The sequence below is a fragment of the Macaca nemestrina genome, chromosome 11 (genome assembly GCF_043159975.1).
Source record: "Macaca nemestrina isolate mMacNem1 chromosome 11, mMacNem.hap1, whole genome shotgun sequence".
In the NCBI taxonomy this organism is placed as follows: Eukaryota; Metazoa; Chordata; class Mammalia; order Primates; family Cercopithecidae; genus Macaca; species Macaca nemestrina.
The window spans coordinates 139,935,488-139,952,745 of record NC_092135.1 but is presented as its reverse complement, the minus strand read 5'-3'; the positions used below and the strand labels follow the sequence as shown (position 1 = coordinate 139,952,745).

Sequence of the window (17,258 nt, the reverse complement as noted above, 5' to 3'; positions counted from 1 at the left end):
GGCCACAGTCCCCTGGCTCCACGCTGGGCCCACCCCACCAGGTCTCCTCTCCCATGGCCCGGGGCCTTCAGTAGGACTGAGGGGAAGAGGGAAGGAGAGCGGGTGACAGAGAGGGACTGCAGGGAGAGAGGGGACGGGTGCGAGAAGGAGAAGGAAGGAAGGGGCGGGATGGAAGCTGGGTTTCTCCCTGTGCCTGCCTCCTACTCCGGGACACATATCCAAGCCCTGGCAGGTGGAATTTCGGGGGCAGGGCCTTGGTGGTGAGGAGACCTTCTAGGGCTCTGATAGCATCTCCCACCTCAGAGCCCACCACCTGGGCCCAGTCCCCCCTCCAGCCCACTCCGCAGCATTCCCCGTCCCATGAAGCTCGGAGCCTTGAGGAGGCTGCACCAGAGCGGAGACAGCTTTCAACACAGGCTGGAACACGGCTCCACAGGGCTGCGGCAGAGGGCGGTTCTGTCCAGAATCTGCCTTCGGGACAAGGACAGCCAGCACGGGCAGCTTAGCCACTCAGCCACGGCCTGGCGAGGCGCAGGGCTACGGAGGCACCTGCCGACCAACAGGTCTCCACCCCCAGAGCCCCAGCCCCTGGGGCACGAGGGGGGGTGTGCCAGGATACAGTTGCTGCCGGCCACCTTAGCTGTCTGGTAGCACAGTGGGCGCTGCCAGGCTCCCCTGGGGGCCCCCCGCCAAGCCCCCCCCCGGCCAGCTGGGCCCCCCACCCCCCCGCCAGGCCACCCACGCAGCCTCACATCTCCGAGACCCGGGAGTGGCCCTTTGTTCATAAACGAGAGCTTCCTCGCCGTGGCCGCGCCTCGCAGACATCATCTTTGATGCTCTTTTTCCACCGTTTCAGTGCTTTAATGTTTTCCCTTCACAGTCGGGCCAAGTGTCTCTCGGAGCCAGGCAGCTGCGCAGCTGTCAGGCGGTTTCTAGCCTCGCTTTGGTTATTTTAAGCTGATGAGCCTGACGCATCTCATCACTAATATCAGCAGTTTCATTTCTCCTGTTTTCCATTCGCTGTAATAAAATGCTCAGCACAGAATACAAGGAGATGAGCAAGCCGCTTCACAAATGCCATCAGCCAGGCCCAGGCACTGGACCCGCTGAACCACCCGGCCCTGGCACAAGTGGGCTGGAGGGCAGGGCCCCGGGGTAGAAGGTCAAGGCTGGAAGGTGAGGTCAGCCTCACAGCCAGCCCCTGCCACCGCCCCGGCCCCCCGTCAGACTGTTGGAAGCATCACACGGTGGAAAGATCTGGAACCGTGGCCATGGTGTGGGGCTGTTCAGAAGGTGGAAGCTTTGAGGGGGAGCCGATTAGCCATGGACAGTTGTTATTCAGTAGGGCCACCTGTGTCCCAGCGAAGGGGGCTGGGCTGGGAAGGCAGGGGCCAGGGGCCAGACACCTGCCCCCAGCAGGGGCAGAGGCTGTGGGCAGCCCGGAGGCTCCCAGAGGCTCCGACAGAATGGGAGTGGGGTTGAGCCCACCCCTCACTGCAGCCCAGGAACCTGAGCCCAGAGGGGGCCACCCACCTTCCCCAGGCAGGGAGGCCGGCCCCCAGGGAAATGGGGGGGAAGGGGGAGGGGGAGGGCCTGCCCCCACCCCACAGCCTCAGGAGGGGCAGCTCCAGCGGGATGCGGGATATGAAGAGGCCACAGCAGTGAGCAGAGACACAGAGAGGAAGGGGCCCTGAGCTGGGGAGACCCCCACGGAGTAGGACGTGGGGGCCACGGGCCCACTCCTCCCCATCTCCTCTGTACCCCCGTCTCTGTCTCTGTCTCCCTCCCCTACCCTCCCCCAGTACAACCCCCTCCTCATCCCCACCCCCCAGCACTACCTCTGTCACTCCCGCCCACGTGGAGGTGGAGGAAGAGGGGGCGGGAGCAAGGGGCGGGCACCCTCCCTTCGACCTGACCTGGGACAGTTTCCCTTCCGCTCACATCTGCCTCAGCTTGAGCAGCGGAGGAGGCGGCCGGCGGCACTGCTGGAGCTGCTCCAGGCATGCAGATCCCACAGGCACCCTGGCCGGTCGTCTGGGCGGTGCTACAACTGGGCTGGCGGCCAGGATGGTTCTTAGGTAGGTGGGGTCGCGGTCAGGTGTCCCGGAGCCAGGAGTCTGGAGGGACCGTCCCCCCTCAGTCCCTGGCAGGTCGGGGGGTGCTGTGGCGGGCCGGGCCCCCGGCAGCCCAGCTCTGCCCCATACCCTGAGCTGTGCGGCTTTGGGCAGCTCAGACTCCTGGGTTCCTCTCTGGGCCCCAACTCCTCCCCTGGCCCAAGTGCCCTCTTTGCTCCTGGGCAGGCAGGACCTCTGTCCCCTCCCAGCCGGTCCTTGGGGCTGCGTGATTCTGTAGAATGACGGGTCAGGCTGGCCAGAACCCCACACCTTGTTCATGGCGAGTCTATGTGGCGGCTCTGCCTTGCCCGGGCATCCTCGGTTTTCCTAAGGGTGGGACGAGTCCCATGTGGGACTAACCTTGGCTTTACGACGTCAAAGTTTAGATGAACTGGTGATATTTTTCTCATTATATCAAAAGTGTGCCTGTTCAAGTGAGGACAGCTCTTCTGTCTCCAGGATCCCTCCTGGGTGGGCATTGTGCCCGCCTGGGTCTCTGCCCAGATTCCAGGGCTCTCCCTGAGCCCTGTTCAGACCATCCCTGGGGGGGGCCTTGGCCTCACGCTCCTGCATCAAGGAGAGGGGGAGCCTCTTCCTGGGCTGCCCGTGACCCTCTGTGTCCACTGTGACCACAGCCCACCCCTGGACCCTCAGTGCCCAGCCAGCCTGCCCCTGGGGATGCCGAGGCCTGGGGAGGGTGGTTTACGGTCCTTCTGGGTACTGGGGTGTGACGCCACTGGGAGGACAAGATGAGGGGCACCCTGGGGCTGCCCTGACGTCCCCTCGAGGCTCCCATCCCGGGGGTCCTGGTGCCCCTTCACTGTGGCAGGCGACTAGGTGCTCCCCACCTCAGCCCCCTCTCCTGGGGCCTGCTCCCCAGCGCCTGAGGCGGCATCCTTGCCAGGGGCCCTGCCTTTCTGCCTTCGCACCACCTCTTAAGGGAGGCCCACGGGTCACTCAGGACTCAGAACTGGAGACGCTGGGCAAAGGGCCTGCGGCCAGAAGGCACCCCAGGGAGACACTCGTGGGGGAACCAGAGTGCAGAGGGGCGCTCGTCACAGGGGAGGAGGAGCTGAGGCAGGAGGGGAGCTGAGCCTCTCCCCTGTGCCCTGGCTCCTCAGGCACGTCCTCGAGACCCCACCCTCCCCGACCAGGCGGGAAAGATAAGAGCGAGGTGTCTGCAGCCGGACACTCGTGCCTCAGGTGCCTGCGCTTGTGCCGGACAAGACTCTCACAGGCGGCGTGCCTTGGTTTCCCCACCGGTAACACTCAGCACAGGGCACTCAGCAAGGCGCAGTCAGCATGACTGGGGTCCTGTTTGTCCTGACCCAGATGTGGCCACCCCGGTCGCAGTGGTCTTCATTCCAGCATGCCTCGTTTCCCTCCTGATCTGTTCACGGCGTTTGCCGTTCTGTCATTCCCGCGGTCACCACTCCCACCTCAGTGTGTGTTCCCCTTGTGTTTTATGAGATATCCCAAACCCAGCCGCTTGTTGGCCCCTGTCCGGGGGCAGGAGCGTAAATAAGAGCCTCCGCTTTGGCGTGGGACCCCCGTGAGCTCCAGTCAGCACTACCGCTGCTGAGCTCTGGGCCTTTGGCAGGACTTGGCTCCTTACTGACTTCTCCGTGTGCTTTGGGGTCATGGGTGAGGACGCCTCCTGGTGATGCTGCGTCCTGAGGATTAAATCGGGTCATCTGTGGAAACTGCCCAGCCCAGTCCCTGACACTTTTTTGTTTCTTTTAGAGACAGGGTCTTGCTCTGTCACCCAGGCTGGGGTGCAGTGATGTGATCTCGGCTCACTGCAGCCTCAACCTCCGGGGCCGCTGGAGTAGCTGGGACCATAGGCACGCGCCACCCTGCCGGGATCATTTCTTCCATTTTTTGTAGAGACGGGGCCTCGCTATGTTCCCCAGGCTGGGCTCAAATGATCCTCCCTCCTCAGCCTCCCAAAGTGCTGGGATTATAGGCATAAGCCACTGCATCTGGCCTCCATGACACATGTTTTTAAAGTCCGATTTTTAAAGTCAATTTTTTTTTTTTTTTTTTTGAGACGGAGTCTCGCTCTGTCGCCCAGGCCGGAGTACAGTGGCCCGATCTCAGCTCACTGCAAGCTCCGCCTCCCGGGTTCAAGCGATTCGCCTGCCTCAGCCTCCCAAGTAGCCGAGACTACAGGCGCCCGCCACCGCGCCCGGCTAGTTTTTTATATTTTTTAGTAGAGACGGGGTTTCACCGTGTTAGCCAGGATGGTCTCGATCTCCTGACCTCATGATCTGCCCATCTCGGCCTCCCAAAGTGCAGGGATTACAGGCTTGAGCCACCGCGCCCGGCCTAAAGTCAAATTTTTTAAGTTAGATTTTAAAACGACTATTTTGAAAAATATACAAAAAAAAGTTTAAAAACACGACAATGAATATCCCTCACCTGGAATCAGTAACTGAGAATATTGACACATTTGCGTTGGGGACTGGGCGGCTGGAGCTGCCATAACAAAGCTCCACCGACCAAGTGGCTTTGACACAGAGCCTGCCCTCTCACCATCCGAGGGCTGGACGCGCAGGATGGAGCTCCGTGGGGTCGGCTCCCCGGCGCTCTGAGGAGGCTCTGCTCAGCCTCTCCCGGCTGTGGCTTAAAAACAGAGCTTGCCCTCGCGCTGTCGGGAGCTGGACGTGCAGGACCGAGGGCCACAGGGTCGGCTCCCCGTGCTCCGAGAGGGCTGTGCTCAGCCTCTCCTGGCTGGGGGGCTTTGTGGCCACCCTCTGTGTTCCTGGGCTTCAGAAGCATCCCCTGGGCTCTGCCTTCATCTCCGCACGGGTGAGTGTGGAAACTGCCCAGCCCAGTCCCTGACACGTTTTTGTTTCTTTTAGAGACAGGGTCTTGCTCTGTCGCCCAGGCTGGAGTGCAGTGGTGTGATCTCGGCTCACCGCAGAAAACCAGGCGTGCTGGGTGCTGGGTCAGCCCCCACCTGGCCCTGTGCCCTCATCCTACCTAGTCCCAGCTGCCGTCACCCTATTCCTAATAAGGCCGCCTTCTGAGGTCATGGGGTTAGGACTTCCGCATAAGAATTTGTGGGGACACGGGTCGGCCCACAGCCCTTCCCACCTCCACACACACACGACTGTGAGGAGTTGGAAGACCCCACTCCTCGCCCCTGCCAGGTCCTCTAGGGACAAGCTCGCTGTCCGCGTCCCTGCACATCCCGTGGGCCAGTTTCCTTGTCCCTAATGGGACCACAGTCAGAGATGGTCTGGTCTGGACCAGCAGGTTCCTCCCCCTGGGGCAGGCACACCGTTCTCTGTGCACTTCTGGAAAGCGCGTCCTGCAGTGGGGTCTCTCTGTGGGAGCACCCCCCGCCTGCGCCCCCACCGCCTCACAGGCCTGTTCCACATCCCTGGGACAGGCTCTCTCTCCCTCCTGACCCTGCATAGGGCACAGCCCTCTCTCATCAACCCACGATCCTACATGGATCTCAGAGGGAGCAGCTGGGGAAACAATGGAATCCCACAGAAACACCCCGAATCTAACTTGACCCAGGACCAGCCCGTGGTCATTTCTGAATATTCTCCTTCTTAGTAGACTCTCCCAGCCAAGGCAGGCCAGGAAGGCTTCCTGGAGTAGGCGGCCTGAGGACTGAGGCGAGGCAGGCCCTGCCTGGGGGTCGCCACTCGGGGCTTCTCTGGGAGCCAGAGTCTCTGAGACCGGCTGGGGGAGGTGGGGGAGAGGCTGCTTGAACCGCAGACACCAAGCTCTAGCCCCCACCCCACCCAGCCAGTCAGTAGAGGCAGTGGAGGCCAAGGAGCCCAGCTGGGCCTGCTCCCCGGGGTGGATTCCAAAATGAGGGGGGACGGGGCACAGAGCCCAGGGTCCTGGCTTGAGGCCCATTGGCCGAGGGCCGGTGCGAGCCAGACAGGAAAAGGGTTGAGCCTGTCATCGACCAGCACAGATCAAGTCAAGAGCGGGTCCCTCCACCAACGTGTGCAAATAAATAGCAGTTAAGTTTTTAGTTACACGAACAATGCACAGATGGTTCCATGGACATTGCGGTGTGGACACACAGCGACCTTGGTCCTGTCGCCAGCACCTCGCCCTACAGCTGGGGGTCCCCCAGCACTTCCTAACCATGCAGGGTCCCTGCTTACAGTTCCCGTGATGGCCCCCTGTTCCTCACCTGCCTGGATGGAGGCCCCAAGGGGCTGCCTGCGGTGGTGGTGCCACTAGGTCTCCACTGCATTCCCAGAAACCCAGAGGGCAGGGCATTTCCCCTGCTCTGTGCTGAGTCTACCCAGCCACAGCCTAGTCCCAGTAAGGACTGCAGCCCGCCCTGTCCCAGGCCACCTCCCAGGAGCCCTCTTGGCCCTGATGCCAGGAGCCCATCTTCCTCCATTCAGGCAGATCTCTGAGTGCCCTGACCTGGCTGCCCACTGGCCCTGAGAGTCACACTACCCCACTGCCCTCCTTGGTCAAAATCCACTCTGGAGTGGCTGGGAGATTCCCCGGGGCCACCCTGCACACGCATCTGCAGGGAGCTTCCCCTGGCCAGCCAGCAGACAAGGGCGGTCTCAGAGAGGGGGTTCACCTCAGCAGCCCCTTGTGTAGCTGGCCCCCCCCGCCACCTCTGGGCACGCCACCAGGAAGCTGGGAGACAGGCATGCAGGTGAAGGAGGTGAGCGCTGGGCAGCCAGGAGGCCATGGGGCACAAAGGGAACAGGGAGGCTCCGGGTGGCCTCAAGGTCACTTCAGACCCCTCACTTGTCCCCTGGGAGGTGCCCAGTGAGGTTGGCACTAGGAGTTGGTCCTGGTCACATGACAGCCCCACTCACTTCTGGTGTCCAGCCAGCACGCCCTGGGCCGCTAGGGCAGCAGCCCCTTCCTCCTCTGAGCTGACTGCTCCTTGAGTCATCACCATCCCCCGCCACAGAGGCCGCCTGTCCCAGGAAGCAGAGGGACCGCAGCTGCGGCAACCAGGGCCTGGTCTCTGTATCACTTCCTGGGGGGCCATGCCCGGGCCCGAGATGGAGCTGAGTGACAGTGCCCCACGTCTGACAGTGCAGGGCTAGTGCCATATTTGGGGAACCCTGTGGCATGGGACATGTGGGTGGGCCGGGAAAATCACCCCGCTGCATGGCATCTCGGGCCTGGATCTTAAGCCCCTGTGTCAGTGCCTGCGCCTGGCAGAAGAGCCGCGACCCCCAGGTTGTCATGTGGGCATCCCAGGCCCTGGCCCTGGCAGGCATATGTTTCAGGAGGTCCTTGTCTTGGGAAGCCCAGGGTCAGGGGCCCGTGTCTGTCCACATCCGAGGCAATGGCCCACCTCGTCTCTGAAGCATGTTTGCTGTGAGCTCCAGTCCCCACTGTCTTGCTGGAAAATGTGGAGGCCCCACTGCCCACTGCCCAGGGCAGCAATGCCCATACCACATGGTCCCAGCTCTGAGCTTGTGCTGAAAAGGGGGTACAGACTGGACCCTCAGCCTGCCGAGGGGCTGCACTCCTCCCAAGGTGGGGGTCTCCGTGGGCAGCCCTCCACCCACCCGCCCAGTTACACTCCCCTGTGCCCGAGCAGTGCAGACAGGACCAGGCCAGGATGCCCAAGGGTCAGGGGCTGGGGATGGGTAGCCCCCAAACAGCCCTTTCTGGGGGACTGGCCTCAACAGGGAAGGGGGTGAAGACTCTTAGAAGGAAACCGGGGGGACCCAAGTCAGAGCCAGGCTCTGGGCAGAGGCCGCAGCCTCGCGTAGAAGGAAGAGGCTCTACAGTGGGGGCGAGTGCCCGTCCCCGGGCGGCAGAGGCCCCAGAGGAAGAGGCTCTACAGTGGGGGTGAGTGTCCGTTCCCGGGCGGCCCCAGCAGAGACTTCTCAACAACATTCCAGCGGGGCTGGCCCTTCCTGAGCCCCTGCTGCCCGAGGGATGTGGGCAGGTGGCCGGGGAGGCTTTGCGGGGCCGCCCAGCCCCTTCCTCACCTCTCTCCATCTCTCAGAATCCCCGGACAGGCCCTGGAACCCCCCCACCTTCTCCCCAGCCCTGCTCCTGGTGACCGAAGGAGACAACGCCACCTTCACCTGCAGCTTCTCCAACGCCTCGGAGAGCTTCGTGCTGAACTGGTACCGCATGAGCCCCAGCAACCAGACGGACAAGCTGGCTGCCTTCCCCGAGGACCGCAGCCAGCCCGGCCAGGACTGCCGCTTCCGCGTCACACAACTGCCCAATGGGCGCGACTTCCACATGAGTGTGGTCAGGGCCCAGCGCAACGACAGCGGCACCTACCTCTGCGGGGCCATCTCCCTGGCCCCCAAGGCGCAGATCAAAGAGAGCCTGCGGGCAGAGCTCAGGGTGACAGGTGCGGCCTCAGAGGCCCCGGGGCAGGGGCGAGCTGAGCCGGTCCTGGGGTGGGTGTCCTCTCCTGCACAGGATCACGAGCTCCAGGGTCGTAGGGCAGGGACCTCCCGGTTCCAGTCCAGGGCTCTGTTCCGCACCCGGGGAACGCTACCGGCATCCCTGTCCTCTCACTCTGGAAGCACCCCAGTGCCTCTAGTCTGCCCTCACCCCTGCCCTGACCCTCCAACCTGACCCCGTCCTAACCCCTGACCTTTGTGTCCTTCCAGAGAGAAGGGCAGAAGTGCCCACAGCCCACCCCAGCCCCTCACCCAGGCCAGCTGGCCAGTTCCAAGCCCTGGTGGTCGGTGTCGTGGGCGGCCTGCTGGGCAGCCTGGTGCTGCTAGTCTGGGTCCTGGCTGTCATCTGCTCCCGGGCTGCACAAGGTAACGTCTTCCCAGCACCTCGTCCTGCCCTGCCCTAACCCTGCTGGCGGCCTCACTCCCGCCTCCCCTCCCTCCACCCTTCCTGCACCCCATCCACCTCCCCCACACCTCCTCGTCAGACTAAGTCCCGATGAAAGCCCCTAGGCTAAGACCCCCCACCTGGGGAGCACGGCTCAGGGTCGGTCTGGTGACCCCAAGTGTGTTTCTCTTCAGGGACCATAGAAGCCAGGCGCACCGGCCAGCCCCTGGTGAGTCTCACTCTTTTCCTGCGTGATCCACGGTGCCTTCCTTCCTGGGTGGGCAGAGGTGAAAGGACAGGCTGGGGCCACACAGCCTGCAGGGCTCACACTCTGTTACAGCCAGGACCCCACCTCTCTGGCCCCCAGGCAGCAATCGCAATCCCTAAAGCCACGACCTGGGGCCCCAGCCCACCGTGTGCGCCTGCCTGCGGGGGTGTGGGGTGGGCGTGGTCATTTTTTATCTTACGTTGGAGGCAGGACGCCTTGAAAAGTGACATTTTGGAATCCTAAACCTGCAAGAATGCCAGGGACATTTCACAGGGGAACACTGAGCCAGAGAGGAGGGGTGGCACCCCCAGATCACACAGAGGGCAGTGACGGGACAGCCCAGGGTACGCGGCTCTCAGTGGGGGGCCCAGGCTCAGTGTGAGCGCTGCAGCCAGGCTGTGGAGCCGCCGGCCTCCCTCCTAGGGTGGGCCATGGGGGCTGACTCCTCCTCTCTTTCTCCTGAAAGAAGGAGGACCCCTCGGCCGTGCCTGTGTTCTCTGTGGACTATGGGGAGCTGGATTTCCAGTGGCGAGAGAAGACCCCGGAGCCCCCGGCACCCTGTGTCCCTGAGCAGACGGAGTACGCCACCATCGTCTTTCCTAGTGGGCTGGGCACCTCGTCCCCGGCCCGCAGGGGCTCAGCCGACGGCCCTCGGAGTCCCCGGCCACTGAGGCCTGAGGATGGACACTGCTCTTGGCCCCTCTGACCGGCTTCCTTGGCCACTGGTGTTCTGCAGACCCTTCACCATGAGCCCAGGTCAGCTCCTTCCCTCAGGAGAAGCAGGCAGGGTGCAGGCCATTGCAGGCCGCCCATGGACTGAGCTGCCTGGGGGCGATGGGCGCACCAGTCTGCACCTGCACCAGCCCCGCCAGGCACAGCCCTGCCAGGTACAGCCCCACCACAGAACTCATGTCTCAGTGCCCACAGTGAGCCCAGGCAGCAGGTGCCACCACCCCCTACAGGGAGGGCCAGATGCAGTCACTGCTTCAAGTCCTGCCTGCACAGAGCTGCCTGTGCCCAGCTCCCTGAAACTCTGCTGCTGCTGCTGCTGCTGCCTGCGGCCCGGGGCTGAAGGTGCTGTGGCCCTGCCTGCCGCCCCCGGAGCCTCCTGCCTGAACTTGGGGTTGGCTGGAAACTGCCTTGGAGCAGCCAAGGTGCCCCCGGCAGCGGCATCCCGAGACGCCCTGGATGCAGGGTCCAAGACTGGGCACAGGGGTAGGAGGTGCATTGGGCTGGGGGCTCCCTGGGAGTCATTTGCTCCCCACAGGCCTAGAGAAGTTTTCAGGGAAGGCCAGAAGAGCTCCTGGCTGTGCTGGGCGGGGCAGGAAACCCCTAGACCTTCACACATGCCCAGGCAGCATCTCAGGCCCTTTATGGGGCAGGGAAACTGAGGCAGTAAGAGGGCAGGCAGAGCTGGAGGCCCTTCAGGCCCAGTCAGCACTCTGGCCTCCCGCCACCCCATGCCACCCCAGCCCCTCACACCACTCAGGAGAGGGATATCCTAGGGTCCCAAGGTCAGGAGGGCAGGGCTGGGGCTGACTCAGGCCCCTCCCCGCTGTGGCCACCTGGGTGTTATGAGGGCAGAGGTGCAGGCACCCAGGGCCCCCCCATTTGCCCAACGTGGGGGCTGTCCTTGGCACCCATTCACGAAATTATTTAAAGGAGTTTGGCCAGGCTCCCACCAGGGCCTGGGTGGGAAGGTACAGGCGTCCCCTCCTCGGCCTAGTACCCCCACCGCGGCCTGGCCATTCCTCACATCCACACACTGCACCCCCACTCCTGGGGCAGGGCCACCAGCTTCCAGGCGGCCAGCGGGCACCTGAGTGGCTGGGACAAGGGACCCCCCCTTCCCTGTGGTTCTGTTATATTATAATTATAATTAAATATGAGAGCATGCTAAGGAGTTCTGTCCTGTCAGGCGGCTGTGGGGGCCATGGGCAGGAGGGAGGGAGGCCTCCAGGGAGGGGCCAGGCTGCAGCCAGGCTGAGGCTTCGCGTAGAGAGTGCTGGCGGCTACCCTGGATCCTGGCCTGAGTCAGGCCTTTCCCTCGCTGTCCCAGAAACACACAGGCCCTCCTCGCCCTGTTTGCCCCACGCACACATACAGTCCTCGGGTGAGAAATCCCTCCTACATCACAGGGCGGGGGGCACCATCTTCCCCAAGCCCAGGTCTTTTGGGGGGTCCCATGACCCCCTGCCCCCAGGCCTCCTGGCCAGGCATGGGCGTCCCTGAGTGGCTGTGCCCGCTCCAGCGCCCCCGTGTCCCCATGCCTGCCAGTCCCTCCAGGCAGGGGTGGTGCCTGGTGCCAGGGCCCCCACAGCAGGGTTGGAGGCTGCCCTAGGCTATGAGAGACACAGCATCTGCGGGTCCCTCCCCAAGTACACAGGTGGGGGTGGCGGGGGGGCAAAGCTGCGCCTGCTCGAGCCCCATCGCCCTGCAGCGGTCCTTGGCAGCTGGCAGCAGGGACAGTGCCAGGAAGGGAGCCCTGCCAGGCCCCCAGTCCCCGCAGCCACCCACCCACTGCCCCGCCCTGGGGCTCATTCTGTGCTTGCCACCCTGGAGCCCGGTCCTGGAGGGGACGAGCGGTAGAATCCCCATGCCTGTGTCAGGGACCGGCACAGAGACCTCCCACCGGTGGGAACTCCCAATGAGATCCGGCAGGTCAGGCCTGGGAGGGAATGCTGCCCAGGGGCTCTGCGAATGCTGCCCAGCGGCTGTGCAGATGATGTGGGTTTCCACCAGCAGAATCCAATAGGCCCCATGGACAATGACCACAGGCAATGAGAAAGCTGTAGAGTGGTGCATGTGAGATCAGCGTCCAGAACTCACGGCTCTCAGACACCTACTCACAGCACAGCGTGCTAGGAGATGGAGTGGCAGACGATATTTCATCTAGGACAGCAAGAGAGAAGATGCTCCCAGCATAAACCTAGCCAGAAACGTGGGAAAGCTGCCGCAGAGGCTGAAGTTAAAGGCACCCTGACCCCCGGGCCCCGAAGAGGCGCCACAGCTGCAAACATGCACATTCTTCCGATGCAATTCGTAAATTTAATACGATCCCAATAAAACCACACTTCTGGAACTATCATGCTCATATGGAAAAATTAATAAGCAAGTAACAGCCAAAAAAACATGAAAAGAAAGTGAAAGAGGACCAGCTTTATGAGCTCAGGGGAAACTTACTGTAATGAAAACAGGGTAGTATAAGCACCAGAAGACAGAGGAACAGGCCCAGTCCCTGAGACCCAAATCAGTAGGGGGGAAAAGACTTTTTAACCAACGGCCCAGGGATAGGGATAGTCATTTGGAAAAGCACTAAGTTAGACTCATAGGCACAAATCCCAAATGCAGCAGAGACAGAAGCATAAAAAAAGAACCCTGGCCAGGCGCGGTGGCTCACACCTGTAATCCCAGCACTTTGGGAGCTCGAGGCGGATGGATCATGAGGTCAGGAGATCGAGACCATCCTGGTTAACACGGTGAAACCCCGTCTCTACTAAAAATACAAAAAATTAGCTGGGTGTGGTGGCGGGTGCCTGTAGTCCCAGCTACTTGGGAGGCTAAGGCAGGAGAATGGCATCAACCCGGGAGGCAGAGCTTGCAGTGAGCCGAGATGGCGCCACTGCACTCCAGCCTGGGCAACAGAGCGGGACTCCATCTCTAAAAAAAAAAAAAAAAAAACCCTACAAGAAACAAGAAACCGTGGGTGCATTCTTGCAGTGTGGGAGGGAAGGCATTCCCAACAAATAAAGGACATTAGGGAGCAATTAAAGAAAATATTGATACACTGAACTCCATATATTGGAAAACAAAAAACTTTAGCTTGGCAAAAAAATCATAAACAAACTGAGGGAAAATATTTGCACCACCACAAAAGAGCGAATATGCCCATCGTGGGAAGATCTAAGAGTCTGGAAAAAGCAAGGTCAAAAGTACGCGAGAAAGTGCAGGAGACGCAGCCCAACAGCTCAGAGAAAATGTGTGTGCGTGCTTGCATGTGCACGTGTCTACACACGTGTAGATATGTGTGCAAACACATGTGTATGTGTACATACTCACACAGGGGTATGTGTGTGGATGTGTGTGTACAGGTGTGCGGACGTATGTATGCATACGTGCGTGTGTATCTACAATATATGTATATATGGCAGTGCATGTGTGCATACACATATCCCTTAAACAATGAAAGGATGTTCAGTTTCTCTCATAATAACAAAAATACACGTTGAAACTACCCACCAGGCTGGCAGAGCTCTGACAAGGGTGCAGCTGTTGGAGAGGCTGCAGGGAGCAGGCCGAGGGGCTGGCGGGGACGCCGAGCTGGAGACGCACTGGCGCTGTCTGGTAGGCGGTGGGCACTTGCCCTTTGCCCTGTCAACCCCCCTGTCCTCGTAGAAACACTTCCCAGGGGTCACCGGCAAACATGTGCAGAGAGAGAGCACGCGGGCTCACGGCACTGGCTTGGCAAAGGCAAAGCCGTCCAAAGCTGGCTGGGGGCTTGAGCCCGCTCTGGAGTCTCCATCAGCGGACAGCCGGGGCAGCAGGAGCCGGGAGGAGGCTCAGAGCTCCCCACAGAGGGTCAGGTCACTTGAGATCATGAGGGGATGCATGCGCAGGACAGGACGACTCGCTGTCCCCAAAGGCAGGGTCGTGTGAAAATGACACGGCAGCAGTCTGAGCATCACACAATGCCAAATTAAAATTAAAAACCTAATTGAGGCTTGGCACGGTGGCACTTTGGGAGGCCGAGGCGGGAGGGTCGCTTGAGCTCAGGAGTTTGAGACCAGCCTGGGCAACAAAGTGAGATCCTGTCTCTACAGAAACAATTTAAAATTAGCCAGATGCAGTGGTCCCAGCTCCTCGGGAGGCTGAGGCGGGAGGATCCCTGGAGTCCGGGAGGTCGAGGCCGCAGTGAGCCACGATGGTGCCACTGACACCAGCCTGGGCCACAAAGCAAGACCCTGTCAAAAAAAAAAAAAAAAAGCCTAATTGATTGACACACTTTGAGTCTGTTTAAAAGAACGCGAGCTCAGATCGATACAAAAAGAGACAAGGCGGGAGGGGAGGGAGGAAGCGGTCGCTGTCCCGGGCCGGGCCGGGCGGGCGTCCGCGGTGGCGGCGGCTGGGAGAACGCGGCGCAGTCAGCACTTCGCCTCCCGCCTTCCCGGCAGGCCGCCCCGCGCACTCACTTTTTCCGTCCCCGGCTGGCCCGGGCGTGTGTCGCCTCCTGGCTGCGGCTGCGCTCCCGCCCCACCCACGCGCCCCGGGCGGGTCTTCCCGGCCTAGCACAGCAGCGGCTGCGGCTTCAGGAGCGCCCTGGGTGTGGCCGGCCTCGGGGCTCCCGGGCGGCGCTGAGCGAGGCCGGAGCACGTGGGATCCAGAGCGAGAGAGGAGCAGCCCCGCCCCGTGTCCCAGGCCCCCGCGGCCGGCCAGCTCCCCCGCGCCCCCCTCCCGCCCTGCAGCGCCCCCCTCCCGCCCTGCAGCGCCGCCCCCACCCCTGCGCCCCACCCCACCCCACCCCCGCCCACCGCGGCCTGTCTGCGGAGTGCCCGGGCGCTGGACGCCTCACTGTGCGCGGGGACCACAGGTGCTGTGGGCGCGTGGATGGAGCCCAGGGTCCTTGGAATTGGGGGCGGGAGGGGGAGGGCTCTGGTCAGGGCTCCCAGCAGGAGCGAAGATGAGCGGGGGGACCTCTGAAGGGAACCCACCCTCGGGTACAGGAGACAGGGCTGGCCATCTGGGTGCAGCGCCAAGGCCCTGGGAGCTGGTGGGGCCGCATGAGGGGCTGCGGTGTGAGTCCTGGTGGTCTCAGCCCTCATGCGTCAGGGCTCCAGTGTGGACGAACCTCACTTTGCGTCTGGGTGAGGCTCCCGAGTTTCTGGCGAGTTCAGGATGTGGAGGGTCCTCCGGAGGGTGAACGAGGCCACACCATCCCCGTGGCCCCCTCGACTGTGGCACAATCGCTCCCCTTCTTGAGTGGATCTCCACGTGTTCTTCCCATACCTCTGACCCCAGTCAGTCTTCCCCACCCGCCAGTGGGGCCCCTGTGTTTGTCCAGCCTTAAAAAACCTGGCCGGAGTGTGGCCGGAGGGGCACTGCCGGGGCCGCTGGCCAGGGCAGTGAGAGCGCAGGACGCCTGCCCTGGGCACAGGGGCACCATCGTCCCCAACTAAGGCACAGAACCCAAGGTTGGTTTGGGGTCTTACGTTTTCAATCCCAATGTAACCTGCAAAACCAAGTTGTTACATACACGGAGTAGGATCAGCCTTAAAAAGATGGAAGTCGGTGCGCCACGTTCCCAGCAGCGCAATTCACATCAGCGGCCAGGCGGAAGCAGCAGCCCGGGGTCCACCGCGGGAAGAAGGAGCAAACAGCGCGGTGATGCCGCACAACGGGAGTCACCTCAGGAAGGAAGGAAGGAAGGAAGGGCTCCCACACCCACCTCAGCGTGGAGGAACCTCGAGGACGTCACACCGAGGGGCACAAGCCACAAAAGGACAAACACTGTGTGACTCCACGCACACGAGGTCCCCAGAGTGGGTCGCCCAGAGTGGGCCGGTTCATAGGCAGAGAAAGCAGACGGCGGGGCCCGGGGCGGGGGGAGCCAGCGGGAAGTGAGTTTTTAATGGGGACACTTTCCGTTTTGCAACAGAAAAAGAGTTTCCGTTTCTGGGCTGGGAGGTCAGCCGCTGAACCGCAGTGGCTGGGTGGGGAAGGTGGGCCTCGGCCACTGCCTGGCCTGTGCAGGCTGCCCCGGAACCAGGGGCAGGGGCAGGAGGGCCAGGTGTGAGCCGTCGGCCCCTGGCAGCCTCCAGCCTCACTGATGGACAGAAGGGGAAACTGAGGCCCAGGGAGGGGTAGCTGTAGTAGTGAGGGTTCTCTGGAGAAATAGAACCAATAGGCCGGGCGTGGTGGCTCACGCCTGTAATCCCAGCACTTTGGGAGGCCGAGGTAGGCGGATCACCTGAGGTCGGGGAGTTGGAGACCAGCCTGACCAACATGGAGAAACCCCATCTCTACTAAAAATACAAACTTAGCCGTGTGTGGTGGCGCATGCCTGTAATCCCAGCTACTTGGGAGGCTGAGGCAGGAGAATCACTTGAACCCAGTAGGTGGAGGTTGCAGTGAGCCTAGATCGAGCCATTGCACTCCAGCCTGGGCAACAAGAGCAAAACCCCGCCTCAAAAAAAAAAAAAAAAAAAAAACAAAAGAACCAATAGAATGTGGAGACAAAGAGAGAAACTCACTGGGAGAAACTGGCTCACGTGACTGTGGCAGGCAGGCAGGCTGGGGACACAGGAGGAGCTGAAGTAGCCACTCAAGTCCAAAGACGCCTGCAGTCAGGATTCCGTCCTCCTTTCTCTCCCGCCTTCGTAGACTGGATGAGACTCCTGTGTCGCGGAGGCTGACCTGCTGACTCAAGAGTCTACTGATTTCAGTGGTAATTTTATCTTCGAAAAATACCTTCACCGAAACATCTGGACTGGTGTTTGACCAACATCAGCGTCCTGTGGCCAAGCAGACACAGAATGAACCATCGCAGGCCGAAGGAGGCGGGGCAGGTGGCAAGCAGGACCCCAGCTCTTCCAGGACGTCTGGGCTCCAGGGGGGAGTGGCCGGTGCCGCAGGGGGTCCCTCAGCCAAGGTAGGCCTGCAGCCGATCACATTTTCACAAGTCCATCCGCCACGTGGGTGCCCTCAAGATTATACCAATTGTCATCCACTTTCTCCCATCTCTTTTCTTGGAGTTTTTATAGCTATACTTTTTTAAAAAATTAATTGTCTCTACAATCTAAAGCAGTTTGGGGTTTATGGAAAAGCTGAGCGGAAAGTAGACGGAGTCCCCGTGTGCCCCTCGCCTCGCCCCTCACGCAGACTCTGTGCCCCTATTGCTAGCACCTTGCCTTGGTGTAGAGTACTTGCTGCCTGACGAATCTGCACTGACCTGGCCCCGTCACGCAGGGTCCACGGCCCAAATTGGGGGCCAGTCTTGGCGTCCTGTGTTCTGGGAGTCCTGGAGAGTGCATGAAGTCAGAAGTTCAAGACCAGCCTGACCAGCATGGTGAAACCCCGTCTCTACTAAAACTACTTAAAATACAAGAATT

General features: G+C 61.5%; 1 protein-coding gene across 2 annotated transcripts; it reads left to right on the top strand.

Annotated features, from left to right (window-relative positions):
* Positions 1–1,848: 1,848 nt before the first annotated feature.
* LOC105473749 (programmed cell death 1) lies at positions 1,849–11,434 on the top strand. 2 transcript variants are annotated; one of them, XM_011727697.2, is made up of 5 exons: positions 1,849–2,078; positions 8,086–8,445; positions 8,711–8,866; positions 9,080–9,114; positions 9,623–11,434. In XM_011727697.2, exons 1-5 carry the CDS (start codon positions 2,003–2,005, stop codon positions 9,857–9,859), a joined length of 864 nt encoding a protein of 287 aa, XP_011725999.2. In that variant the 5' UTR covers positions 1,849–2,002; the 3' UTR covers positions 9,860–11,434. The 2 variants fall into 2 exon arrangements, with proteins under 2 accessions (XP_011725999.2, XP_011725998.2); XM_011727696.2 differs by having other exon boundaries at positions 9,620–11,431.
* Positions 11,435–17,258: the final 5,824 nt, after the last annotated feature.

Excerpts from the sequence above, each read along its gene's own strand:
- LOC105473749 (XM_011727696.2), top strand. The coding sequence starts at position 2,003 with ATGCAGATCCCACAGGCACCCTGGCCGGTCGTCTGGGCGGTGCTACAA. Across the intron at positions 2,079-8,085 it reads GCGGCCAGGATGGTTCTTAG|AATCCCCGGACAGGCCCTGG; the intron begins GTAGGTGGGGTC and ends TCCATCTCTCAG. Across the intron at positions 8,867-9,079 it reads CTGCTCCCGGGCTGCACAAG|GGACCATAGAAGCCAGGCGC; the intron begins GTAACGTCTTCC and ends GTTTCTCTTCAG.